Source organism: Oncorhynchus mykiss, chromosome 14 (genome assembly GCF_057628025.1).
Source record: "Oncorhynchus mykiss isolate SJ-2025 chromosome 14, ASM5762802v1, whole genome shotgun sequence".
In the NCBI taxonomy this organism is placed as follows: Eukaryota; Metazoa; Chordata; class Actinopteri; order Salmoniformes; family Salmonidae; genus Oncorhynchus; species Oncorhynchus mykiss.
Genome location: NC_143035.1, coordinates 22,002,575 through 22,030,014, shown reverse-complemented (window position 1 = coordinate 22,030,014; position 27,440 = coordinate 22,002,575). Strand labels below are relative to the sequence as shown.

Here is a 27,440-nt window from a genome sequence, read left to right as displayed (position 1 = left end):
CCTACAGTGGCGAATCGGCGAGCATAAACAAAATGATTGTGGATTTACCGAATTGTGCTCCGTCAACCATGTCGCCTCTTTCCCCCTTTTGTTGTCTCACATCGCTCATTTGTTCCTACTCTCTGTATTGATGTCGGCTGTCATAAACAGCAGTGTGATTGTTCTCTACATTGAGTCGGGCTAGATTGATTCCCCGAGATCTCATTTTTGTTATTGGGGCTTAGCTAACTGTGTTTGCATGCATTGAGCTGCCTGACGCAACCTCTTCGGTAAACAGACAGTTATACATTTTGAACATTATGCTGTTTGGTTTTATTAACAAAGCAGATCATTATACTGTACATCATAGTGGTAATAAGGTGCAAATTGGATTGGGCTTGGCCTGGTAATGCATTTTGAGGAATGGTTTCGGAGGGCTTTGGTAGTCTTAATAATTCTCCATTTATTCTGTTGCAGAGAAATCAGAGAAATAGCTACCTCACTTCACCTTGGCAGAGCCGCCTTGGGCAGTACGCATCGGCCCTAATCGAGGGTCTTCTCCAACTCAATACAAATGACATTAATATGCATGCTATTATTGCTTTGAATCATTATCAAAAAGGCGGAATAAATCATTGAATTATGACCCTTTTGCGCTAAAAAATGCTCAATGCGTTTTGTTTTATTGACAGTCTGGCGGCGAGAAGAAGTGATGCTAATGTCATAATCTGGCTGTGATCGGGGGGTCGGCCCCTGCCCCCATCGCTGACAAACAGTCTCATCTGCACTGGATCATTTGCTGTCTCCAGATACGTTTGTGGTTTATAGCCAATTATCTCCTGCGATCCATTATCGATTACAGTGTTATCTTTCTTGCATTGCTTAATCTTTTGGCGTTGCTACAGCAGGCTGTGTGGGGCCTAGAAGAACGCTGCTAGAACACAGGAGCAGGACATAGGATGGAAGATTCTTCCTTTGCCTGTAAATTAATGTGATACACATTCTAGCATTTAGTGTTACAAAAAAGAGGGCCGTGTTGATTTTCGATGCCTCATGAATAGATTCTCCAAAGAAATAACCAGGAAAAATAGAGACAATGATTTTCTCCATATCCAATCATATTGTGGAGAGGATTTGTTTTCCCTCAGACAATTAAACCAATACCACCAATGACTTTTTTGTGTTATTTTGATGTGTGATTCGACATCTGTTGGTCTGGCACGGGACCATGTATGTTGTCTGACTTTTCTGAGTGATTTTTCTTCTGTTTCCTAGCTGGGTGAACAACTTTGGCCATGAAGGACTGGGCCTCCTCTTGGATGCATTGGATAAGTTGCTGGATAAGAAACAGTAAGCATCTCACATTACAATGACTTCTCGTCTCTCAATACGCCCTCAATACTGTCTAAATGTATTCTTCTCTGCCGTATTCTCATTCCTGTCCTTTCGCCTGTCTTTTTTAGGCCAGAAAGTATAGACAAAAGGAACCAGCACAAGCTGATCCAGTGTCTCAAGGCCTTCATGAACAATAAGGTTTGTACAGGTTGGGTTGGTCCAAGGCCTTCATGAACAATAAGGTTTGTACGGGTTGGGTTGGTCCAAGGCCTTCATGAACAATAAGGTTTGTACAGGTTGGGTTGGTCCAAGGCCTTCATGAACAATAAGGTTTGTACGGGTTGGGTTGGTCCAAGGCCTTCATGAACAATAAGGTTTGTACAGGTTGGGTTGGTCCAAGGCCTTCATGAACAATAAGGTTTGTACGGGTTGGGTTGGTCCAAGGCCTTCATGAACAATAAGGTTTGTACGGGTTGGGTTGGTCCAAGGCCTTCATTTAAAAAGTTTCACGTTCAGCAGTTTTTCTCGATTCTTCAATGTTTTCAGAAAGCCATATATCCAATAGATTCAATTGGCACCCAATGTGGGCCCTCAACCACTTGAACAATCATTGTAATCCTTTATTCCGCCTGTTATATCGACTCAATTTAATTTGAGGAGGGAAGAGAAGGACAGTACAGTGTAGAAGTGGTTCTGTATTCACCCTGAAGTGCTACAAACCAGAGACTGAATTCTATATAGTTTCAATGACTAAATTTCAATGGCAAAACTATTCACATTGAAATAGTGGTAGAAATGAAATGAATGAAAAGTGGTATTACTTTGTACCGAGTAGGTATTCTTCTCAAAATCCTGTATGGTGAAACCAGTTTGGCCGTTTTTCCTATCTAAAATGGATGGACTGTGACGATAGCTATTATGGACAAGTAAAGCCGAGCTAATTTGCCATATTCAACCCATTGTCATCAAGTATTTCATTATTCTTTTTTGGGAAGCAGCACTGTCTCATCTTTGGAAAGTGAGGATGGATGAGCTATTGATATTGCTACCCTTTAACAAAATCCCAATATGTGTTCAAGTATACTTGAGTCCAAGATATATTTAAAGTTAGGGAAGGACTATAAGTATTTGTCCCCACAGTCCTGGCCTGAATTGGCTCAATTCATCATAATCTCCATTTTCCCTTGCAGTATGGACTGCAAAGGATTCTGGGAGATGAGCGAAGCTTGCATCTCCTGGCCAGGGCCATTGACCCAAAACAGACCAGTATGATGACAGAGATCGTCAAGATCCTCTCAGCTATCTGCATCATTGGAGAGGAAAACATGTAAGTTCACCGCAACATTCAACACTAATCTACCATTATAATATCCTCAATTTCACACTTCTCTCAGTGCCAGTCATGGTCTTCATCCCCACTTCTCCCCCCTAGCAACCCTCATTTCTATAATCACATTAAGGAAGTAGATTTGTAGACAACCTGTCACTGGCCCTAACACAATACATTCTGTGCACTCATGTTACATTTGCAGCGAGGGCTTTTGAGATGTACCAGAGCTCCGTCCGTTAACATGTTCTGATTTAGCAGTTTGGGCTGTGTAATGTAATTCAGTGCTCAGTGTTGTTGGCCATGAACACACAGTTTGGCTGACAGATTATACATCGAATCCAGGGGAGCTCTTTTGTATTGAGCCGGACTAAAATAACAACGAGATTTCAAAGTAGCTCTGCATGCAGCGGAGGAAAATAAACAAATGGACAAATACGAGAATCTAGTTAAAACTGTTTCTTATATATCAGCCCCTGCCGAATGTCTCTGTGTGACCGTGGTTTTGGCCCCTGCTATGTTTAATCTAGGAATGTAAAATTACTCGCCTAAAATTAATCTTCTAGTACTAACTAAGCTGCTGTCATACTCAATTTCCAATATATTTAAAGAAAAACACAGACACACACACACACACACACACACGTGCACACTTAAATAGCCCTGTTTAAGCATGCACAGCTGATTGACAGGAAATCGAGCTGAGGCCTCACTTTCCGGAAAAAAAAGTCAAGGGTTGGGTGGTACTGGGTCGGTAGTTTCCGCCGCATCTTCCCTCTCTTTGCTCCTCTGCCAGACTATTTTGGAGCGAGGGGGGAAGATCACAGGCATGGCTCGGTCGTGAGCCATCCTCCCTCCCTGAGGACCCACGAACACTTCACCGCCCTGGATGGCAAAGTGGAGAGAAACAGAAAAAAGAATGTGCTGAAAAATAAATATAAAACAAGAGCACTCGCGATCTCCCTCCCTCCCTCCCTCCCTCCCTCCCTCCCTCCCTCCCTCCCTCCCTCCCTCCCTCCCTCCCTCCCTCCCTCCCTCCCTCCCTCCCTCCCTCCCTCCCTCCCTCCCTCCCTCCCTCCCTCCCTCCCTTTCTTTCTTTCTTTCGGATGTGCTTCTCCTGTGTATAGAAGATAAAAGCTTGACAGCAAACCATTTCCAACCCCGATGAGAGAGGCCCCGACGACTGATGGCGTGATAAAGCTCATCCAGATAAAGAAGGGGCTTGGCGTCCAAAAACTTTTGTTTGCTGTTTACTAAAGTGGCTATTTAAACTGTCTTCACCTACTTGTGTTGCAGCCCCTTTGTGCAGGCGCATAGCAGTGTGAGGCCTTCGTTTGAAATTGCCCAAATCACTATTCAGCAAAGTTGCCGTGAGCCCTTGTAAACGGTCTAATTTGCTTTCACAACAATGTGTTTTTATAAAGTAGTCCTGTAGCCTTCTCCCTGCAATAAATTGCCCCTGCCTTCGCATCACAAACTGCATCTTTATTATGAATAGCTTTTACAATAGATAACATCAGCCAAACAGGCTTTCTCTGAACATTACCAGAGCAATGAACACTAAAGCAGATCAATTGGATACCTATAATGCACGGGGTTGCAAACAAAGACTCAGGCCAGACCATTTGTCTTGGGTCCCCATAGAACGTCCCTGACCAAGACAAGGGGACAGATGAGATGATATGTGAGGTGGAGGTGTGAGTAAATGTCCTGGTGGTAGGGCGATAAAGGCATTTGTTGACTTTTCAGTCTTTTTGTTTTCTCTCAGCCTGGATAAGATCCTGGCTGCCATGACGATTGCAGCGGAGAGGAATAACAAGGAGAGATTTGCTCCGATAGTGGAGGGACTGGAGAATCACGAGGCCCAACAGCTCCAGGTCAGCATTTTACAACCCCTTTTGGACAGACACACACACAGTCACAAACTCGCATTTTGTGCAAATCCCATTGACAAAAGTGTGTGATTTACGTGTGACATTGAGTCATGTATACCTTTCTCACGTCTTTCCATAAGAACTTCCATAAATATCCACTTCCATCCACAACACTCTTTCAACCTGCCCCTTACGGAGTAGCCCATGGTGAGATGACTGTGTTATTTCAATGCTAGTCTGCTTGGATTTGAGTCATACATCAATATTCTGTTTATCAACCCTTCCAAGTTTTATCTATGACCTCAACCTGTAGGCTTCTGAGACAAGTTGTGGAAAGAAACATATTTTTAAGCTCACATTTATGCACATCACACATAACAAAGTCAAATCATTCGAGTCTGCCATGTCATGTGCAATGGAGAGAACTCGGCTCTAGTCAGTGTCATTCTCACAAATGGCCTCTTGGCTTGGAGCCGGTGTTTGACGCGGAGGGACAGGTTGAAATTGACAGTTCTGTCACTCAGGGGTCTACTGTACCTCAGCCCCTGTCGACGGATACACACATTTCATCTCCCTTGCCCTCCTTGCTTTGTGTCTGCTTGTCAACCTCTGGCACCTAAGTTGTTTGATGGGAGTCGACCAAGGGTTCTTTCTCCTGGCCTAATCAACACCACCTGCTTCACTAGAGGAGCTCTACCAGAACTGTTATACTCTCTTTTGAGAAGTCTTTTGAGAACTCTGAAATATAACACAAGACCAGAAGAGAGATGTTGACTTCCAGAAATGTTTTTTCCCATCCTCGTAACAAATATTTTTCTGCTTTTTCTCAGTGTTGTTGAGCGGGTCTCTGAGGACCCAGAGGAAAAGGGCAACCATGCAGCAACATACCTGTCTTTACTTCTGTTATTTTCCCTTCACTGTTTCTTTCTCTGGCACTTTTTCGCAAGCAGTCTTTTTTTAAATTTCATAATTTGTACAATTGTTTGTAGATGGGGGGGGGACTATGGGAAGGAGATGAGGGAAGGAGGGATGAGTGAGGGTTAGGGAAGGAGGGATGGATGGGGGAAGCAGGAGATGGATAAGGGAAAGCGGGATGGATGGGGGAAAGGGATGGGGGAGGGATGGATGGATGGATGGGGGAGGGATGGATGGGTAGGGATGGATGGGGGAAGGAGGGATGGATGGGGGAAGGAGGGATGGATGGGTAGGGATGGATGGGTAGGGAGGGATGGAGGAAGGAGGAATGGATGGGGGAAGGAGGGATGGAGGAAGGAGGGGAGGTAGAAATCCCTGGATTGTGCTGCTTGTTTTCCTCCATAAAATGTCCGCTAATGAAAAGAGCCACCGCTAATTGTGAAATAAATTAAACTACCTTGCTGATGTAGAAGGTTCAAAGAAATTAGAATACTTTAAAAAAAACTTGTGATGGTGCTGTGGAGCCTGACTTTGTTAATGTGATTAAAATGGGTTTTGCCACAGTTCGGGCTTTGCTCTCTCCACTGCAGAGTGAAAGCCAGCCTGCATCCCGACTTTAAACCGTCCCAGAAGTCCCACTTTTAATTACACTGACAAAAAACCTCCTACGGCAAGCACGGCTCACATGACGCCCGAGCTCCCTTCTTGCACCGTCGCCAACCCCAAAAACAAGCACCACAATAACCCTCCTCAATCCAATTCCACACAACAAACATGGTCGAGGTCTGTCTGCTTCATACGATAGGAGGACAAATCTACACGTAGACGAAGAGAAGAAAACAACAACATTAGGCCCATGAAGCTCCCTCAGTCACTCATAACTCTCGAAATAGTTCTCTTCATTTTGAAAGACTAAAGATGGGAGTAAAGAGATGGAAGTTAGTGGAGTTTCAGAAATGATTCTGGCGTAGCGTCCCTGGTGGGTAGACTTCAGGCTTGGATGCCCAGCTCTTGGTCCAAGGCTCTGGAGGTCCTATTGGAGTGGTTTGATGTCTGCTATGTTGCTGCTGCCTGACACCATTGGCATGTTCTCAAAGCAACTATCCCATCCCCTTCCACCCCACCAGTAGGGCTGGTGCAGCACAGAACAACCTTTAGAATTCTCCTTAAGCCTGCTGTTTTCCCGGTGTGCGGCAGGCCTGGTGCATATGTAAAGAGTCTCCATTAGCACTGACATGTCCCCATAAACCATAATACCATATTCCCTCACTCCACTGGATGAATAGAAACCTGTTCGATTCCACTGTCCCCGGGCTATAGAAAGGGGAAAAAACACATTGAAAAACAAACCAATGCTGTTCATTCCAGATGGCTATTATTCCCCATTGCCAGGCGAATTCCCGCTAGTTACGTTCTCTGAGGGCATGAATTGGGCTAGCGTGATGATTGTGTGTGTGTGCCCCTGTGAGTGTGCGCACGGGTGTGCATGTGTTTATCTGTAAACCTCTCGCCAGGAAAAACACCAACAGGAGGAATTGGTGTGAATAACAGCCAAGCGACAGCATTCACTATGACCCGTTAAAAAAAGATGTGGGCCAATACAAACATGCCGATAAGAGGTTTTCTATAGGGTACTTTTCAAGTCAATCACAGAGCTCCTTCAGTTCCCGATCGATCCGCCTGTCAGAGGAACACTCCGTCTTCTCCTGGTGCTGCTCCCCGGAGCCACCTTACATCCCATTAAGGCCCATCAGCATTTTCCCTTTCCCCTCATTCTCCTGCCCTTCCATCCCTCTACTCTTCCCTAATCCAATAAATCAATTACACATGCACATCTGGCCAGTAGACTCCCCAGACCTCTTCTCTTTTCCACTTCCTCTTACCTTCTACTTTTTTTCTGCCTCTACACCAGACTATCCACTCCTCTTTCCTGTCTTTCCTCTCCTCTCTAGGAGAGGAATATACATTGCCTTCGGAAAGTATTCAGACCCCTTTTTCCACACTTTGTTAGGTTAGACTTATTTTAAAATTGATTACAGTTTTTTTTCTTCTACACAATAACCCATAATGACATAGAAAAAAACGTTTTTTAAAACATTTTTACCATTTAAAAAAAAAAGAAATATATGTAAACTCTGCAAAAAAAGAGACATATTTTTCAGGACCCTGTCTTTCCAAGATAATTCATTAAAATCCAAATAACTTCACAGATCTTCATTGTAAAGGGTTTAAACACTGTTTCCCATGATTTTTCTATGAACCATAAACAATTAATGAAATTGCAGCTGTGGAACGGTCGTTAAGACACTAACAGCTTACAGACGGTAGGCAATTAAGGTCACAGTTATGAAAACTTAGGACACTAAGAGGCCTTTCTACTGACTCTGAAAAACACCAAAAGAGAGATGCCCAGGGTCCCTGCTCATCTGTGTGAAAGTGCCTTAGGTATGCTGCAAGGAGGCATGAGGACTGCAGATGTGGCCTGGGCAATACATTGCAATGTCTGTACTGTGAGACGCCTAAGACAGCGCTACAGGGAGACTGGATGGACAGCTGATCATCCTCGCAGTGGCAGACCTCATGTAACACCTGCACAGGATCGGTACATCCGAACATCACACCTGCGGTACAGGTACAGGAGGGCAACAACAACTGCCCGAGTTACACCAGGAATGCACAACCCCTCCATCAGTGCTCAGACTGTCCGCAATAGGCTGAGAGAGGCTGGACTGAGGGCTTGTAGGCCTGTTGTCTGGTGAGGACCTGCCTTACATCACCGGCAACAACGTCGCTTATGGGCACAAACCCACCGTCGCTGGACCAGACAGGACTGGCAAAAAGAGTTGCGGTTTTGTCTCACCGGGGGTGATGGTCGGATTCTCGTTTATCGTCGAAGGAATGAGCGTTACACCGAGGCCTGTACACTGGAGCGGGATCGATTTGGAGGTGGAGGGTCCGTCATGGTCTGGGGCGGTGTGTCACAGTATCATCGGACTGAGCTTGTTGTCATTGCAGGCAATCTCAACACTGTGAGTTACAGGGAAGACATCCTCCTCCCTCATGTGGTAACCTTCCTGCAGGCTCAGAGGCTTTCAATATCTGTAATGTTTTTTTTTATTTTATTTATTTTACCTTTATTTAACCAGGTAGGCAAGTTGAGAACAAGTTCTCATTTACAATTGCGACCTGGCCAAGATAAAGCAAAGCAGTTCGACAGATACAACAACACAGAGTTACACATGGAGTAAAACAAACATACAGTCAATAATAAAGTATAAACAAGTCTATATACAATGTGAGCAAATGAGGTGAGAAGGGAGGTAAAGGCAAAAAAAGGCCTTGGTGGCAAGGTAAATACAATATAGCAAGTAAAACACTGGAATGGTAGTTTTGCAATGGAAGAATGTGCAAAGTAGAAATAAAAATAATGGGGTGCAAAGGAGCAAAATAAATAAATAAATTAAATACAGTTGGGAAAGAGGTAGTTGATAGGGCTAAATTATATGTGGGCTATGTACAGGTGCAGTAATCTGTGAGCTGCTCTGACAGTTGGTGCTTAAAGCTAGTGAGGGAGATAAGTGTTTCCAGTTTCAGAGATTTTTGTAGTTCGTTCCAGTCATTGGCAGCAGAGAACTGGAAAGAGAGGCGGCCAAAGAAAGAATTGGTTTTGGGGGTGACTAGAGAGATATACCTGCTGGAGCGTGTGCTACAGGTGGGAGATGCTATGGTGACCAGCGAGCTGAGATAAGGGGGGACTTTACCTAGCAGGGTCTTGTAGATGACATGGAGCCAGTGGGTTTGGCGACGAATATGAAGCGAGGGCCAGCCAACGAGAGCGTACAGGTCGCAATGGTGGGTAGTGTATGGGGCTTTGGTGACAAAACGGATTGCACTGTGATAGACTGCATCCAGTTTGTTGAGTAGGGTATTGGAGGCTATTTTGTAAATTACATCGCCAAAGTCGAGGATTGGTAGGATGGTCAGTTTTACAAGGGTATGTTTGGCAGCATGAGTGAAGGATGCTTTGTTGCGAAATAGGAAGCCAATTCTAGATTTAACTTTGGATTGGAGATGTTTGATATGGGTCTGGAAGGAGAGTTTACAGTCTAACCAGACACCTAAGTATTTGTAGTTGTCCACGTATTCTAAGTCAGAGCCGTCCAGAGTAGTGATGTTGGACAGGCGGGTAGGTGCAGGTAGCGATCGGTTGAAGAGCATGCATTTAGTTTTACTTGTATTTAAGAGCAGTTGGAGGCCACGGAAGGAGAGTTGTATGGCATTGAAGCTTGCCTGGAGGGTTGTTAACACAGTGTCCAAAGAAGGGCCGGAAGTATACAGAATGGTGTCGTCTGCGTAGAGGTGGATCAGAGACTCACCAGCAGCAAGAGCGACCTCATTGATGTATACAGAGAAGAGAGTCGGTCCAAGAATTGAACCCTGTGGCACCCCCATAGAGACTGCCAGAGGTCCGGACAACAGACCCTCAGATTTGACACACTGAACTCTATCAGAGAAGTAGTTGATGAACCAGGCGAGGCAATCATTTGAGAAACCAAGGCTGTTGAGTCTGCCGATGAGGATGTGGTGATTGACAGAGTCGAAAGCCTTGGCCAGATCAATGAATACGGCTGCACAGTAATGTTTCTTATCGATGGCGGTTAAGATATCGTTTAGGACCTTGAGCGTGGCTGAGGTGCACCCATGACCAGCTCTGAAACCAGATTGCATAGCAGAGAAGGTATGGTGAGATTCAAAATGGTCGGTAATCTGTTTGTTGACTTGGCTTTCGAAGACCTTAGAAAGGCATGGTAGGATAGATATAGGTCTGTAGCAGTTTGGGTCAAGAGTGTCCCCCCCTTTGAAGAGGGGGATGACCGCAGCTGCTTTCCAATCTTTGGGAATCTCAGACGACACGAAAGAGAGGTTGAACAGGCTAGTAATAGGGGTGGCAACAATTTCGGCAGATAATTTTAGAAAGAAAGGGTCCAGATTGTCTAGCCCGGCTGATTTGTAGGGGTCCAGATTTTGCAGCTCTTTCAGAACATCAGCTGAATGGATTTGGGAGAAGGAGAAATGGGGAAGGCTTGGGCGAGTTGCTGTTGGGGGTGCGGTGCTGTTGACAGGGGTAGGAGTAGCCAGGTGGAAAGCATGGCCAGCAGTAGAAAAATGCTTATTGAAATTTTCAATTATGGTGGATTTATCAGTGGTGACAGTGTTTCCTATCTTCAGTGCAGTGGGCAGCTGGGAGGAGGTGTTCTTATTCTCCATGGACTTTACAGTGTCCCAGAACTTTTTTGAGTTAGTGTTGCAAGAAGCAAATTTCTGCTTGAAAAAGCTAGCCTTGGCTTTTCTAACTGCCTGTGTATAATGGTTTCTAGCTTCCCTGAACAGCTGCATATCACGGGGGCTGTTCGATGCTAATGCAGAACGCCATAGGACGTTTTTGTGTTGATTAAGGGCAGTCAGGTCTGGGGAGAACCAAGGGCTATATCTGTTCCTGGTTCTAAATTTCTTGAATGGGGCATGTTTATTTAAGATGGTTAGGAAGGCATTTTTAAAAAATATCCAGGCATCCTCTACTGACGGGATGAGGTCAATATCCTTCCAGGATACCCCGGCCAGGTCGATTAGAAAGGCCTGCTCGCTGAAGTGTTTCAGGGAGCGTTTTACAGTGATGAGAGGAGGTCGTTTGACCGCTGACCCATTACGGATGCAGGCAATGAGGCAGTGATCGCTGAGATCTTGGTTGAAGACAGCAGAGGTGTATTTAGAGGGGAAGTTGGTTAGGATGATATCTATGAGGGTGCCCGTGTTTAAGGCTTTGGGGAGGTACCTGGTAGGTTCATTGATAATTTGTGTGAGATTGAGGGCATCAAGTTTAGATTGTAGGATGGCTGGGGTGTTAAGCATGTTCCAGTTTAGGTCGCCTAGCAGCACGAGCTCTGAAGATAGATGGGGGGCAATCAGTTCACATATGGTGTCCAGAGCACAGCTGGGGGCAGAGGGTGGTCTATAGCAGGCGGCAACGGTGAGAGACTTGTTTTTAGAAAGGTGGATTTTTAAAAGTAGAAGTTCAAATTGTTTGGGTACAGACCTGGATAGTAGGACAGAACTCTGCAGGCTATCTTTGCAGTAAATTGCAACACCGCCCCCTTTGGCAGTTCTATCTTGTCTGAAAATGTTGTAGTTTGGAATTAAAATGTCTGAATTTTTGGTGGTCTTCCTAAGCCAGGATTCAGACACAGCTAGAACATCCGGGTTGGCAGAGTGTGCTAAAGCAGTGAATAGAACAAACTTAGGGAGGAGGCTTCTAATGTTAACATGCATGAAACCAAGGCTATTACGGTTACAGAAGTCGTCAAAAGAGAGCGCCTGGGGAATAGGAGTGGAGCTAGGCACTGCAGGGCCTGGATTCACCTCTACATCGCCAGAGGAACATAGGAGGAGTAGGATAAGGGTGCGACTAAAAGCAATAAGAATTGGTCGTCTAGAACGTCTGGAACAGAGAGTAAAAGGAGGTTTCTGGGGGCGATAAAATAGCATCAAGGTATAATGTACAGACAAAGGTAAGGTAGGATGTGAATACAGTGGAGGTAAACCTAGGTATTGAGTGATGAAGAGAGAGATATTGTCTCTAGAAACATCATTGAAACCAGGAGATGTCATTGCATGTGTGGGTGGTGGAACTAATAGGTTGGATAAGGTATAGTGAGCAGGACTAGAGGCTCTACAGTGAAATAAGCCAATAAACACTAACCAGAACAGCAATGGACAAGACATATTGACATTAAGGAGAGGCATGCTTAGTCGAGTGATCAAAAGGGTCCAGTGAGTGGAGAGGTTGGTTTAGGGTCACGGCGATTTAGACAGCTAGCCAAGCCAACCGGTAGCAAGCTAGCATAGGATGGAGTCTGTTGTTAGCCACCTCTTGCGTTCGGTCAGTAGATTAGTGGGGTTCCGTGTGGTAGAGGGGATTAATCCAAATCACACAACAACAAAAATAAGAACAATAGATATAGTTATAGAGGCCCGAGAAGAAAACATAATAATTCAAATAAATAAATTGTCCGATTGTCTATTCAGATAGCAGCCGGAAAGACAGCTAACGGTTAGCGGGCCGCAGATGGGCGTTCCGGTAACGTCGCGACAGAGGAGCCAGCCGGATCTCCTTCAGGTAGATAACGTCGGCAGTCCGGTTGTGAAGGCCCGGTGGGGCTCCGCGTAGGCAGTGAAACGGGTCCGGATAGGTGACTGCAGCCCAGGAGTGAATGATGGGACTCAGGCGTGATTGACGGAGCTGGCTAGCACCGGAACAATCGATGTTTGCTCCGGAATCGACGAAAGCCGACTGTCACACGGATAGCAGCTAGCTAGCTGTGAGATCCGGGTATGAATGTCCAGAGAGCAGTTGAAATCCAGGGACATGGAGAGAAAAATTGGTCCGGTATGTTCCGTTCCGAGCCGCGCTGCGCCGTACAAAACTGGCGATAGATTTTCGATAGATTTTCGAACTAAAGGACAGCCGATGACCACAAACCGTGGTTAGCTTCTGATTAGCTTCTGGGCTAGCTCCTGGCTAGCTTCTGGCTAGTTTCTGGCCAGCCTCCTGGAGTTTCTGGCTAGCTTCCTGAAGGATTGCAGATCTGAGGTAAATAATACTTTTTTATAAATATAAATTGGTGAGGCTGGTTGCAGGAGAGTGTTTAGAAGATGAGTTGATGGAAAATAAAAATAAAATGTATGTGAAAAAAAGTTGTAAATATATATATATACAGGACACGACAAGACGAGGACAAAAGACGTCTGAACTGCTATGCGATCTTGGATGATGAGACGACTAAGACAACGCTACAGGGAGACAGGACGGACAGCTGATCATCCTCGCAGTGGCAGACTACTGTGAAGATGTTTAGCATGACAATGCCACCAGCCATACTGCTCGTTCTGTGCGTGATTTCCTGCAAGACAGGAATGTCTGTATTCTGCCATGGCCAGCGAAGAGCCCGGATCTCAATCCCATCTCAGTCCCATCTGGGACCTGTTGGATCAGTGGGCGAGGGCTAGGGCCATTCCCCTCAGAAATGTCCGGGAACTTGCAGGTGCCTTGGTGGATAAGTGGGGTAACATCTCACAGCAAGAACTGGGAAATCTGGTGCAGTCCATGAGGAGAAGATGCACTGCAGTACTTAATGCAGCTGGTGGCCACACCAGATACTGACGGTTACTTTTGATTTTGACCCCCCCTCTGTTCAGGGACACATTAATCAATTTCTGTTAGTCACATGTCTGTGGAACTTGTTCAGTTTATGTATGTTGTTGAATCTTGTGTTCATGAAAATAAACACAGTTGTCAGTGAGAGGGCCTTTATTTGCTGAGTTTATATATGGACACACCTACTTATTGAAGGGTTTTTCTTTATTTTTACTATTTTCTACATTTTAGAATAATAGTGAAGACATCAAAACTATGAAATAACACGTGGTTAAAAAAAAAAGTGTTAAACAAATCAAAATATATTTTATGTTTGAGATTCTTCAAAATAGCCACCATTTGTCTTTGACAGCTTTGCACACTCTTGGCATTCTCTCAACCGGCTTCACCTGGAATGCTTTTCCAACAGTCTTGAAAGACTTCCCACATATACTGTGCACTCGTTTGCTGCTTTTCCTTCACTCTACGGTCCAAATCATCCCAAACCATCTCAATTGGGTTGAGGTCTGGCTATTGTGGAGGCCAGAACATCTAATGCAGCACTCCATCACTCTCCTTCTTGGTCAAATAGCCCTTACAGCCCTTGTGTTGGGTCATTGTCCTGTTGAAAACAAATGTTAGTCCCACTAAACGCAAACCAGATGGGATGGCATATCGCTGCAGAATGCTGTGGTAGCCATGCTGGTTAAGCGTGCCTTGAATTCTAAATAAATCACAAAGGTGTCACCAGCAAAGCAGCATCAAATACATTTTTTTTTTGTCACATGCGCTGAACTTATACTGAAATGCTTACTTATGAGCCTTTAACCAACAATGCAGTTAAAAAAAATCTGGATACTAAATAATAAATATAAGTGACAAGTAATTAAAGAACATCAGTAAAATAACAATAGCGAGACTATATACAGGGAGGTACCGGTACAGAGTAAATGTGCGAGGGCACCTGTTAGTTGAGGAAATATGTACATGAAGGTAGTTATTAAAGTGACAATGCATAGATGATAACAACAGAGAGTTGCAGCGGTGTAAAAGAGGAGGAGTGGGGGCAATGCAAATAATCTGGGTAGCCATTTGATTAGGTGTTCAGGAGTCTTATGGCTTGGATGTAGAAGCTGTTTAGAAGCCTCTTGGACCTAGACTTGGCACTCCAGTACTGCTTGCCATGCGGTAGCAGAGAGAACAGTCTATGACTAGGGTGGCTGGAGACTTTGACAATTTTTAGGATCTTCTTCTGACACCGCCTGGTATAGCGGTCCTGGATGGCAAGAAGCTTGGCCCCAGTGACGTACTGGACCATTCCTAGTACCCTCTGTAGTGCCTTGTGGTCGGAGGCCGAGCAGTTGCCATACCAGGCAGTGATGCAACCAGTCAGGATGCTCTCGATGGTGCAGCTGTAGAACCGTTTGAGGATCTGAGGACCCATGCCAAATCTTTTCAGTCTCTTGAGGGGGAATAGTTTTTGTCGTGCCCTCTTCACAACTGTTTTGGTGTGCTTGGACCATGTTTGTGTGTTGGTTATGTGGACACCAAGGAACTTGAAGCTCTCATCCTGCTCCACTGCAGCCCCGTCGATGAGAATGGGCGCGTGCTCGGTCCTCTTTTTCCTGTAGTCCACAATCATCTCATTTGTCTTGATCACGTTGAGGGAGAGGTTGTTATTCTGGCACCACACGGCCAGGTCTCTGACCTCCTCCCAATAGGCCGTCTCGTCCTTGTCGGTGATCAGGCTTACCACTGTTCTGTCATCGGCAAACTTAATGATGGTGTTGTAGTCATGCCTGGCCGTGCAGTCATGAGTGAACAGGCAGTTCAGGAGTGGACTGAGCACCCACCCACCCCAGAGGGGCTCCTGTGTTGAGGATCAGCATGGTGGATGTGTTGTTACCTACCCTTACCAGGATCCAGTTGCAGAGGGAGGTGTTTAGTCCAGGGTCCTTAGCTTATTGATGGGCTTTGAGGGCACTATGTTGTTGAACGCTGAGCTGTAGTCAATGAATAGAATTCTCACATAGGTGTTCCTTTTGTCCATGTGGGAAAGGGTGGTGTGAAGTGCAATAGAGATTGCATAATCTGTGGATCTGTTTGGGCGGTATGCAAATTGGGTCTAGGGTTTCTGAGATAATGGGGTTGTGAGCCATGACCAGGATGGGGAGCGTTGCTGCACATCTATTTTCAGGTCTCCCCAGAGATGTTCGAGTCCGGGCTCTGGCTGGGCCACTCAAGGACGTTCATAGACTTGTCCCAAAGTCACTCCTGCGTTGTCTTGGCTCTGTGCTTAGGGTCATTGTCCTGTTGGAAGGTGATCCTGCCACTGAAAAACATCCCCACAGCATGATGCTGCCACCACCATATTTCACCGTAGGGATGGTGCCAGGTTTCCTCCAGACGTGACACTTGGCATTCAGGCCAAAGAGTTCTATCTGGTTTCACCAGATAATCTTGTTTCTCATGGTCTGAGAGTCTTTAGGTGCCTTTTGGCAGACTCCAAGTGGGCTGTCATGGGGTTTTTACTGTGGAGTGGCTTCAGTCTGGTCACTCTACCATAAAGGCCTGATTGGTGGAGAGCAACAGAGTTGGTTGTCCTTCTGGAAGGTTCTCCCATCTCCACAGAGGAACTCTAGAGCTCTCTGAGTGACCATCAGGTACTTGGTCAACTCCCTGACAATGGCACTTCTCGCCGATTGCTCCGTTTGTCCGGGCAGCCAACTCTAGGATGAGTCTTGGTGGTTCAAGACTTCTTCCATTTAAGAATGATGTAGGCCACTGTGTTCTTGGGGACCTTCAATGCTGCAGAAATGTTTTGGTACCCTTCCCCAGATCTGTGCCTCAACACAATCCTGTCTCTGATCTCTAAGGACAATTCTTTCGACCTCATGGTTTTTTCTCCGACATGCCCTGTCAACTGTGGGACCTCATATAGAGGGGTTTGTACCTTTCCAGACCATGTCCAATCAATTGAATTTACCGCAAGTGGACTCCAATCAAGTTGTCGAAACATCTCAAGGAGGATCATTGGAAACAGGATGCACCTTAGCTCAATTTCGAGTCTCATAGGAAAGGGTCTGAATACTTATGTAAATAAGGTATTTAAAAATATATACCTTTGCAAAAATGTCTAAAATTGTTTTTACTTCGTCATTGTGGGGTATTGTGTATAGATTGCTGAGGATTTTTCATCAAGGATCTCTACGGACAATTTTAGAATAAGGCTGTAACATAATGAAATGTGGAAAAAGGGGTCTGAATACTTTCCGAATGCACTGTATACACATGAAATGTTTCACACATACGCTCCCCAAAGTCTTTTAAGTCAACGGTGCCTGCTGCATCATAACATAGATTGATACCATACAGAGAGGCCATGCATGATAAATCACTATATCACCATTTAATTTAATGTTGAGTCATGTTAAATAGAATGAATTACAAAAATATGTTCTCTCTAACGTGTGTACATGGCAACAGGTGGCCTGCATGCAGCTGATCAACGCTCTGGTCACCTCTCCGGACGATCTGGACTTCAGGATACATCTGCGCAACGAGTTCCTCCGCTGTGGCCTCAAGAAGATCCTACCGGTGAGTTACAATGCAAGGGGCTCTCCGTCACACACCTTCAGGGGTATAGAGATACATTAAATTGGCAGTCTAGGTATCATTTGTGTGTTGTTTTACATGCATAAAACCTCATTTAGCAAGTGAGACTTGTACATCTGAGTTGAGGCAGATTTGGACCATAAACTCTCTGAAACAGTCCACTACACATTTTCCAGTTGGGACAATGAATGATTGACTCCCCCTCCAACTCCCATTAAACAGTTAGTTTTAGTCCCTAGCCCTCCCTGCCTCTCCCTGTTTGTCTGCGAGAGACAAAGCTCCTTCCTTCTGTCTCGCCTCCACATTGCTTCCATTATTATATTGGATTGTTCTAGCTCACCTCACCGCCGGCACCACCTCACTGATCACAGCTCGCCGTGGCATCATTATCAATCAGCAGACAGATCCTTGCACTCGGCATCCACTCATCCCTCATGACCTCATTTGCAGAGGGGAATTTTCCACGTGTTAATAAGTCATCTTGACTGCTCCGCTTGATTATCGCTGTCATTAGTTTAATTATCTTCATATCTGCCCCCCGATATGATGGTGTTTCCTTTACAATTATTTACAAATGCCTAATTTGAAGCTTTAATGCCAGCATTTAATAAGAGGCGGGGCACACTATTTGTGTTGTGTTGTGGAGCCAATACAGTCAGGTGACCAAGAGGAAAGCTAAAATGAACCAGTTCTATGATAAAGTACTGAGAGGTTGCTATTGGCCGAGAGTCTTTGAGACCTCTCCTTTCTGTTGCATTGCATGCTAACTCCCTCTCCGAAGCAAGACGGATGGCATGCCCGAAGAGCAGCGAGGTGATTGATAGCTGCAGAAATTGGGTTCCATTTGGCCTGGTGTCGTCCGTAAACTCTTAACGCCAATGATTCATAGGAAAGTTGTAAAGTGCACCATTATAGCTCCTCGTTGAGGGAGCAGGTGTGGAGCGCTGGGTGATTCAGGTATACCAGGCCGGCAGGGAAGGAGGCGGATGGGTGTCCTAGTTCCCATACAGCTGTGACTTGGAAACCAGCATACACTTGTCTCCATTAATGGAACCAGTATAGGCTAGGACAATCAGGCTAGGTTTGTTTTATGTACGTACTGATAACAGTGTATATAATTAATCCATACTGTAGGTACATTCAGTCCTCTGCTGTCTACCACAGTCTATTCATGTCTTTTTGAATTACAGGAGCTGAAAGAGACAGAGGAGCTGGACATCCAACTGAAGGTGTTCAATGAGAACAAGGAGGAGGACTCCATTGAGCTCTCCCATCGCCTCGATGACATCCGCGCCGAGATGGAATATCCTTTTGTCTGCCCGTGCCGCTGTTCCGGCCATGGAAAAGGGGCTGCTGGAAATGAATGTATTGTGTGGGCCTCGCCAGGCTTACAGGTCTAAAGCCGGCAGGGTCAGGTTCATTAGAGAAGGATTTGAGGAACTATAGTGCAATCTCCCAGCCCTATCGCTTACCAGGTAAACAGGCTCTTCTTCTCTTTTGCTTGCCTCGGTTCTGCACCCTCTCTCACCACCATTCCCACATCTCACCACCATTCCCCATCTCACCACCATTCCCCATCTCTCAGCCGTTTCCATCAGCTCTCAACTGGCAGATGCAAGACACGGGAGGCAACTGTCAATCATTACCAGTTGTTTTGTCTTCAGAACACTGTCTGGTTATGTTATGGCCATCTATTTTAAGTCTGTTAAGGCAGATAAGATTTTTAGTGCAGTTGTTTTGACTGGCACACCGAGGTCCATTTTCTGTGACCTCTAGTGTTTTGTCTCCTTAATCACGCCTGTGATTAAAATACTTTACCTTTCTCCCGCTTTCTTTTAACTAGAAATGACAAGTTGGTGTCTCCAAGTCGTCCCTCTATGTCCGCTCAACTGGAAACTTTTTGAGTGGTTAATAAAGTGAGCCCTAATTGGGTCTCGAGTTCAAGACTTGTTTTAAAGCATTCTTGGCTTGGTGCCTAAATAATTCAATAAGGGCATTTGGATGTGTGAAATGCTGACATGGTAGGCAGACAGTGCAGGGCCAGACACTGTTATACAGATGTTCTCACTGCCAGCCTTTGTCTCCCCAATTCTCACAGTGCTCGAAAATATGCCACTGATTGCTGTGCTGAGTGACAGTTACTGTTGACGCTGTGAGGGAAGGGAAAAAACAAACACCACACCTGGATTAATGATGTCCTTGAGCAGGTTCACAAATGAGAGGGCCCAATGTTTGTTTCCATGGACAATGTGGTGTTAATCTGTGCTAGCTCTCGTCGCTGACATGCACAAACTTGCACGCATACACGCACACAAGTAGATTGTAGCTTGTTTTCCTTGCCTCATGAATACTAACACTGAGAGACACGTCTCCTCTCTGTCCAGCCCAGGTCTGTGTGCTGAGGATGTGACTCCAGGCCACTAATGAATATGAATGATGCTGTGAAATAGTGATTGATTGACCCTACCACTGACTGGTCCACATCTCACCTCTACTGCTGCTCATGTTTATTCATGCTACCCAGCTCCGCAACATGAGTAGAAGTAAAACGAAGAGAGAGAGATAAAGAGGAGAGTAAGAGAGAGCGAGAGGGGGGGGCGAGAGAGCGAGAGGGGGCGAGAGAGCGAGGGGGGGCGAGAGAGCGAGAGGGGGCGAGAGAGCGAGAGGGGGCGAGAGAGGGAGAGGGGGCGAGAGAGGGAGAGGGGCCGAGAGAGGGAGAGGGGCCGAGAGAGGGAGAGGGGCCGGGAGAGGGGGCGAGACGGGGCGAGAGGGAGAGGGAGCGAGAGGGGGCGAGAGAGGGCGAGAGAGCGAGAGGGGGCGAGAGGGGGCGAGAGAGGGAGAGGGGCCGAGAGAGGGAGAGGGGCCGAGAGAGGGAGAGGGGCCGAGAGAGGGAGAGGGGCCGAGAGAGGGAGAGGGGGCGAGACGGGGCGAGAGGGAGAGGGAGCGAGACGGGGCGAGAGGGAGAGGGAGCGAGACGGGGCGAGAGGGAGAGGGAGCGAGACGGGGGGAGAGGAAGCGAGACGGGGCGAGAGGGAGAGGGAGCGAGACGGAGGGAGAGGGAGCGAGACGGAGGGAGAGGGAGCGAGACGGAGGGAGAGGGAGCGAGACGGAGCGGGGCCGGGAGAGGGAGCGGGACCGGGAGAGGGAGAGGGGCCGAGATGGAGAGGGGGCGAGACGGGGGCGAGAGGGAGAGGGGGCGAGACGGAGCGAGACGGAAGGAGAGGGAGCGAGACGGAGGGAGAGGGAGCGAGACGGAGGGAGAGGGAGCGAGACGGAGGGAGAGGGAGCGGGGCCGGGAGAAGGAGCGGGGCCGGGAGAGGGAGAGGGGCCGAGACGGGCCGAGAGGGAGAGGGGCCGAGACGGGCCGAGAGGGAGAGGGGCCGAGACGGGCCGAGAGGGAGAGGGGGCGAGACGGGCCGAGAGGGAGAGGGGGCGAGACGGGGCGAGAGGGAGAGGGAGCGAGACGGAGGGAGAGGGAGCGAGACGGAGGGAGAGGGGCCGAGAGGGAGAGGGAGGGAGACGGGCCGAGAGGGAGAGGGAGCGAGACGGGCCGAGAGGGAGAGGGAGCGAGACGGGCCGAGAGGGAGAGGGAGCGAGACTGGCCGAGAGGGAGAGGGAGCGAGACTGGCCGAGAGGGAGAGGGAGCGAGACGGAGGGAGAGAGAGCGAGACGGCGGGAGAGGGAGCGAGACGGAGGGAGAGGGAGCGAGACGGAGGGAGATGGAGCGAGACGGAGGGAGAGGGAGCGAGACGGAGGGAGAGGGAGCGAGTCGGAGGGAGAGGGAGCGAGACGGAGGGAGAGGGAGCGGGGCCGGGAGAGGGAGCGGGGCCGGGAGAGGGAGAGGTGCCGAGACGGGGCGAGAGGGAGAGGGGGCGAGACGGGGCGAGAGGGAGAGGGGGCGAGACGGGGCGAGAGGGAGAGGGAGCGAGACGGAGGGAGAGGGAGCGAGACGGAGGGAGAGGGAGCGAGACGGAGGGAGAGGGAGCGGGGCCGGGTGAGGGAGAGGGAGAGGGGCCGAGACGGGCCGAGAGGGAGAGGGGGCGAGACGGGGCGAGAGGGAGAGGGGGCGAGACGGGGCGAGAGGGAGCGAGACGGAGGGAGAGGGAACGAGACGGAGGGAGAGGGAGAGAGAGGGAGAGGGGCCGAGAGGGAGACGGGCCGAGAGGGAGAGGGAGCGAGACGGGCCGAGAGGGAGAGGGAGCGAGACAGAGGGAGAGGGAGCGAGACGGGGCGAGAGGGAGAGGGAGCGAGACTGGCCGAGAGGGAGAGGGGGCGAGACGGGGCGAGAGGGAGAGGGGGCGAGACGGGGCGAGAGGGAGAGGGAGCGAGAGGGAGCGAGACGGAGGGAGACGGAGCGAGACGGAGGGAGAGGGAGCGGGGCCGGGTGAGGGAGAGGGGCCGAGACGGGCCGAGAGGGAGAGGGGGCGAGACGGGGCGAGAGGGAGAGGGGGCGAGACGGGGCGAGAGGGAGAGGGGGCGAGACGGAGGGAGAGGGAGCGAGACGGAGGGAGAGGGAGCGAGACGGAGGGAGAGGGAGCGGGGCCGGGTGAGGGAGAGGGGCCGAGACGGGCCGAGAGGGAGAGGGGGCGAGACGGGGCGAGAGGGAGAGGGGGCGAGACGGGGCGAGAGGGAGCGAGACGGAGGGAGAGGGAACGAGACGGAGGGAGAGGGAGAGAGAGGGAGAGGGGCCGAGAGGGAGACGGGCCGAGAGGGAGAGGGAGCGAGACGGGCCGAGAGGGAGAGGGAGCGAGACGGGGCGAGAGGGAGAGGGAGCGAGACGGGGCGAGAGGGAGAGGGAGCGAGACTGGCCGAGAGGGAGAGGGAGCGAGACGGAGGGAGAGGGAGCGAGACGGCGGGAGAGGGAGCGAGACGGGGGGAGAGGGAGCGAGACGGAGGGAGAGGGAGCGAGACGGAGGGAGAGGGAGCGAGACGGAGGGAGAGGAAGCGAGTCGGAGGGAGAGGGAGCGAGTCGGAGGGAGAGGGAGCGAATCGGAGGGAGAGGGAGCGAGACGGAGGGAGAGGGAGCGGGGCCGGGAGAGGGAGTGGGGCCGGGAGAGGGAGAGGTGCCGAGAGGGAGAGGGGGCGAGACGGGGCGAGAGGGAGAGGGGGCGAGACGGGGCGAGAGGGAGAGGGAGCGAGACGGAGGGAGAGGGAGCGAGACGGAGGGAGAGGGAGAGGGGCCGGGAGAGGGGGCGGGGCCGGGAGAGGGAGAGGGGCCGAGACGGGCCGAGAGGGAGAGGGGGCGAGACGGGGCGAGAGGGAGACGGGGCGAGAGGGAGAGGGATCGAGACGGAGGGAGAGGGAGCGAGACGGAGGGAGAGGGAGCGAGACGGAGGGAGAGGGAGCGAGACGGGGGGAGAGGGAGCGAGACGGGGCGAGAGGGAGAGGGAGCGAGACGGGGCGAGAGGGAGAGGGAGCGAGACGGGGCGAGAGGGAGAGGGAGCGAGACGGGGCGAGAGGGAGAGGGAGCGAGACGGGGCGAGAGGGAGCGAGACGGGCGAGAGGGAGAGGGAGCGAGACGGGGCGAGAGGGAGACGGGGCGAGAGGGAGAGGGAGCGAGACGGGGCGAGAGGGAGAGGGAGCGAGACGGGGGGAGAGGGAGCGAGACGGGGCGAGAGGGATAGGGAGCGAGACGGGGCGAGAGGGAGAGAGAGCGAGACTGGGCGAGAGGGAGAGGGAGCGAGACGGGGCGAGAGGGAGAGGGAGCGAGACTGGGCGAGAGGGAGAGAGAGCGAGACGGGGCGAGAGGGAGAGCGAAAGCACGAGACGGGGCGAGAGACGGGGAGAGAGCGAAAGCGCGAGACGGGGCGAGAGCGAAAGCGCGAGATGTGCGTGGGTTTTTGGATTTGCATTGTTCTGTAGGTAGTGTTTTTCATGTTTGCTGATTACTGATAGATATAACTACTGGGACCCTTTTTTGCTGATAGCTGTAACTGTTGGGACCCTTTCGTACTGATAGTTGTAACTTCTGGTACCCTTTCTTACTGATGGATGTAGCTGCTTGAACCGTTACTTACTGATGGATGTAGCTGCTTGAACTGTTTCTTACTGATATATGTAGCTGCTTGGACCCTTTCTTACTAATATATGTAGCTGCTTGGACCCTTTCTTACTAATATATGTAGCTGCTGGGACCCTTACTAATATATGTAGCTGCTTGGACCCTTACTAATATATGTAGCTGCTTGGACCTTTTCTTACTAATATACAGTGCCTTGCGGAAATATTCGGCCCCCTTGAACTTTGCAACCTTTTGCCACATTTCAGGCTTCAAACACAAAGATATAAAACTGTATTTTTTGTGAAGAATCAACAACAAGTGGGACACAATCATGAAGTGGAATGACATTTATTGGATATTTCAAACTTTTTTAACAAATCAAAAACTGAAAAATTGGGCGTGCAAAATTATTCAGCCCCCTTAAGTTAATACTTTGTAGCGCCACCTTTTGCTGCGATTACAGCTGTAAGTCGCTTGGGGTATGTCTCTATCAGTTTTGCACATCGAGAGACTGAAATTTTTTCCCATTCCTCCTTGCAAAACAGCTCGAGCTCAATGAGGTTAGATGGAGAGCATTTGTGAACAGCAGTTTTCAGTTCTTTCCACAGATTCTCGATTGGATTCAGGTCTGGACTTTGACTTGGCCATTCTAACACCTGGATATGTTTATTTTTGAACCATTCCATTGTAGATTTTGCTTTATGTTTTGGATCATTGTCTTGTTGGAAGACAAATCTCCGTCCCAGTCTCAGGTCTTTTGCAGACTCCATCAGGTTTTCTTCCAGAATGGTCCTGTATTTGGCTCCATCCATCTTCCCATCAATTTGAACCATCTTCCCTGTCCCTGCTGAAGAAAAGCAGGCCCAAACCATGATGCTCCCACCACTATGTTTGACAGTGGGGATGGTGTGTTCAGCTGTGTTGCTTTTACGCCAAACATAACGTTTTGTATTGTTGCCAAAAAGTTCAATTTTGGTTTCATCTGACCAGAGCACCTTCTTCCACATGTTTGGTGTGTCTCCCAGGTGGCTTGTGGCAAACTTTAAACGACACTTTTTATGGATATCTTTAAGAAATGTCTTTCTTCTTGCCACTCTTCCATAAAGGCCAGATTTGTGCAATATTCGACAATATACGATATGCAGTTCATCCAGAGTGATCATGGGCCTCTTGGCTGCATCTCTGATCAGTCTTTTCCTTGTATGAGCTGAAAGTTTAGCGGGACGGCCAGGTCTTGGTAGATTTGCAGTGGTCTGATACTCCTTCCATTTCAATATTATCGCTTGCACGGTGCTCCTTGGGATGTTTAAAGCTTGGGAAATCTTTTTGTATCCAAATCCGGCTTTAAACTTCTTCACAACAGTATCTCGGACCTGCCTGGTGTGTTCCTTGTTCTTCATGATGCTCTCTGCGCTTTTAACGGACCTCTGAGACTATCACAGTGCAGGTGCATTTATACGGAGACTTGATTACACACAGGTGGATTGTATTTATCATCATTAGTCATTTAGGTCAACATTGGATCATTCAGAGATCCTCACTGAACTTCTGGAGAGAGTTTGCTGCACTGAAAGTAAAGGGGCTGACTAATTTTGCACGGCCAATTTTTCAGTTTTTGATTTGTTAAAATAGTTTGAAATATCCAATAAATGTCGTTCCACTTCATGATTGTGTCCCACTTGTTGTTGATTCTTCACAAAATAATACAGTTTTATATCTTTATGTTTGAAGCCTGAAATGTGGCAAAAGGTCGCAAAGTTCAAGGGGGCCGAATACTTTCGCAAGGCACTGTATGTAGCTGCTGGGACCCTTACTAATATATGTAGCCGCTTGGACCCTTACTAATATATGTAGCTGCTTGGACCCTTTCTTACTAATATATGTAGCTGCTGGGACCCTTACTAATATATGTAGCTGCTGGGACCCTTACTAATATATGTAGCCGCTTGTACCCTTTCTTACTAATACTGTAGATGTAGCTGCTTTTTTCTTTATTTTACATTTTAATAAAAAATAAATCCACTGAGTAAATCTAACATCCCGATTATCGAGCTGCAACACAGACATGTACTGATTTTGTGTCAATAGAGATGAATATATCATTTTTCGACTAGCTACTCCGTGTCTGCCCCTCCAGTTTTTTGTGATGCTGAGTTTGCCGACTGTCAGCTGTACGTAAACACATGGACAAATCAATTTTTGTCTCCGTGTGTTGTGGAAAGGTAACACTATTTGTTTCAAGCTAATGTTAGCAGACATAAGATGGACATTTAATGGGTCTAAAGTGCCAGCAGTTCACTCGAATTTGCTAGTAAAATAAATGAAATAGCAAATACGAAAAATAACTGGTCCCATTTGTGTGAGTGTGATATACATTCAATTCTGCGTCCCATTAGTTGTATTTTACACGTAACATTACGAGGATCACGCAACCTGATAGACTGTAACTGTAATTAGGACGTCAAAAAAAGTCAGAAATAGCGATATAATAAATGCCTTACCTTTGATCTTTTTCTGTTGGCACTCCGAAAGGTCCCAGTTACATCACAAATGGTCCTTTTGTTCGATAATGTCCTTCTTTATATCCATGTCCTTCTTTATATCCATAAAAACTCAGTTTAGCTGGCCCGCTTCAGTTAATAATCCACCCAGTTTCCCTCCATCAAAATGCATACAAAATGAATCCCAAACATTACTAATAAACTTTTCCAAACAAGTCAAACAATGTTTATAATCAAACCTTAGGTACCCTAATAAACCCTAGAAAATAAATGATACAATTTAAGAAAAGGAGAATCGTTATTGTCTTTACCGGAGAAGAATACAAAAGAACCCGGTCTCTTCCACGTGCTTGGAAACACTACAGCCAAAATGGAAGCCACCTAGAAAACTACAATTTCTGGCTCATTTTTCCAAAAAACAGCCTGAAACTCTTTCTACAGACTGTTGACATCTAGTGGATGCCCTAGGAACTGCAATCTGGGAGGATTTCACCTTATAATAAAAGTGACAGCCATTGAAAACAGTGGTAGGCTGAAAAAATACATTGGGGGGATGGTTTGTCCTCGGGGTTTTGCCAGCCATATCAGTTCTGTTATACTCATAGACTTAATTGTAACAGTTTTAGAAACGTTAGCGTGTTTTCTATCCAAATCTACCAATGATATGCATATCCTAGCTTCTGGGCCTGAGTAACAGGCAGTTTACTTTGGGCACACTTTTTATCCGGACGTGAAAATACTGCTCCCTACCCAAGAGAGGTTATGCTTTGTGTACCCAGTTTGCGGTCTGTGTCGATGCGGTCATTTGTTTTTATGTTTTAAATTATTTTGCTTTCAGTGTTGATTAGGATTGGCCCTGTTTGAGAGGTGACATGTGTTCCTCTATTATAGAGACTAAACTAGGGGGCATGTGCTAAGAAAAACGTTATAGATAATTATCTCCATTCTACACTGTACATGTAATGGAATAAACGTACAATCTGTGCTAATACCACAAACATATATTTATTTCATATGTTCTGTACTTATCAGTATGAATATTTTATTTATGCTTTGTAAATACCTTTTCAGAGGACTGAACTGAACCAGGTATGATCATAATGTTTGTCTAAGCACACAAATCTCCAATTTGCCGCGCGCGTCTGGTACTCTAAAGTTTGACAGGGTTCTGCCTTTCTTACTGATAAATGTAGCTGCTTCAACCCTTTCTTACTGATAGATTTAGCTGCTTAGACCCTTTCTTACTGATAGATGTAGCTGCTTAGACCCTTTCTTACTGATAAATGTAGCTGCTTCAACCCTTTCTTACTGATAGATTTAGCTGCTTAGACCCTTTCTTACTGATAGATGTAGCTGCTTAGACCCTTTCTTACTGATAAATGTAGCTGCTTCAACCCTTTCTTACTGATAGATGTAGCTGCTTAGACCCTTTCTTACTGATAGATGTAGCTGCTTAGACCTTTTCTTACTGATAGATGCAGCTGCTTAGTCCCTTTCTTACTGATAGATGTAGCTGCTTAGACCCTTTCTTAGTGATAGATGTAGCTGCTTAGACCCTTTCTTACTGATATATGTAGCTGCTTAGTCCCTTTCTTACTGATAGATGTAGCTGCTTAGACCCTTTCTTAGTGATAGATGTAGCTGCTTAGACCCTTTCTTACTGATATATGTAGCTGCTTAGACCCTTTCTTACTGATAGATG

At 47.6% G+C, this 27,440-nt stretch overlaps 1 protein-coding gene across 13 annotated transcripts in view; it reads left to right on the top strand.

Annotated features, from left to right (window-relative positions):
* Positions 1 to 27,440, top strand: part of diaph2 (diaphanous related formin 2) — a 705,396-nt gene that overhangs the window by 188,628 nt on the left and 489,328 nt on the right. For all 13 annotated transcript variants that reach the window (XM_090198585.1, XM_090198584.1, XM_090198577.1 and 10 more), the window contains 6 exons: positions 1,255 to 1,329; positions 1,443 to 1,512; positions 2,505 to 2,641; positions 4,410 to 4,518; positions 17,108 to 17,218; positions 18,427 to 18,539. In XM_090198585.1, the coding sequence (XP_090054711.1) occupies positions 1,255 to 1,329; positions 1,443 to 1,512; positions 2,505 to 2,641; positions 4,410 to 4,518; positions 17,108 to 17,218; positions 18,427 to 18,539 (615 nt within the window). The remainder of the gene's footprint in view (positions 1 to 1,254; positions 1,330 to 1,442; positions 1,513 to 2,504; positions 2,642 to 4,409; positions 4,519 to 17,107; positions 17,219 to 18,426; positions 18,540 to 27,440) is intronic.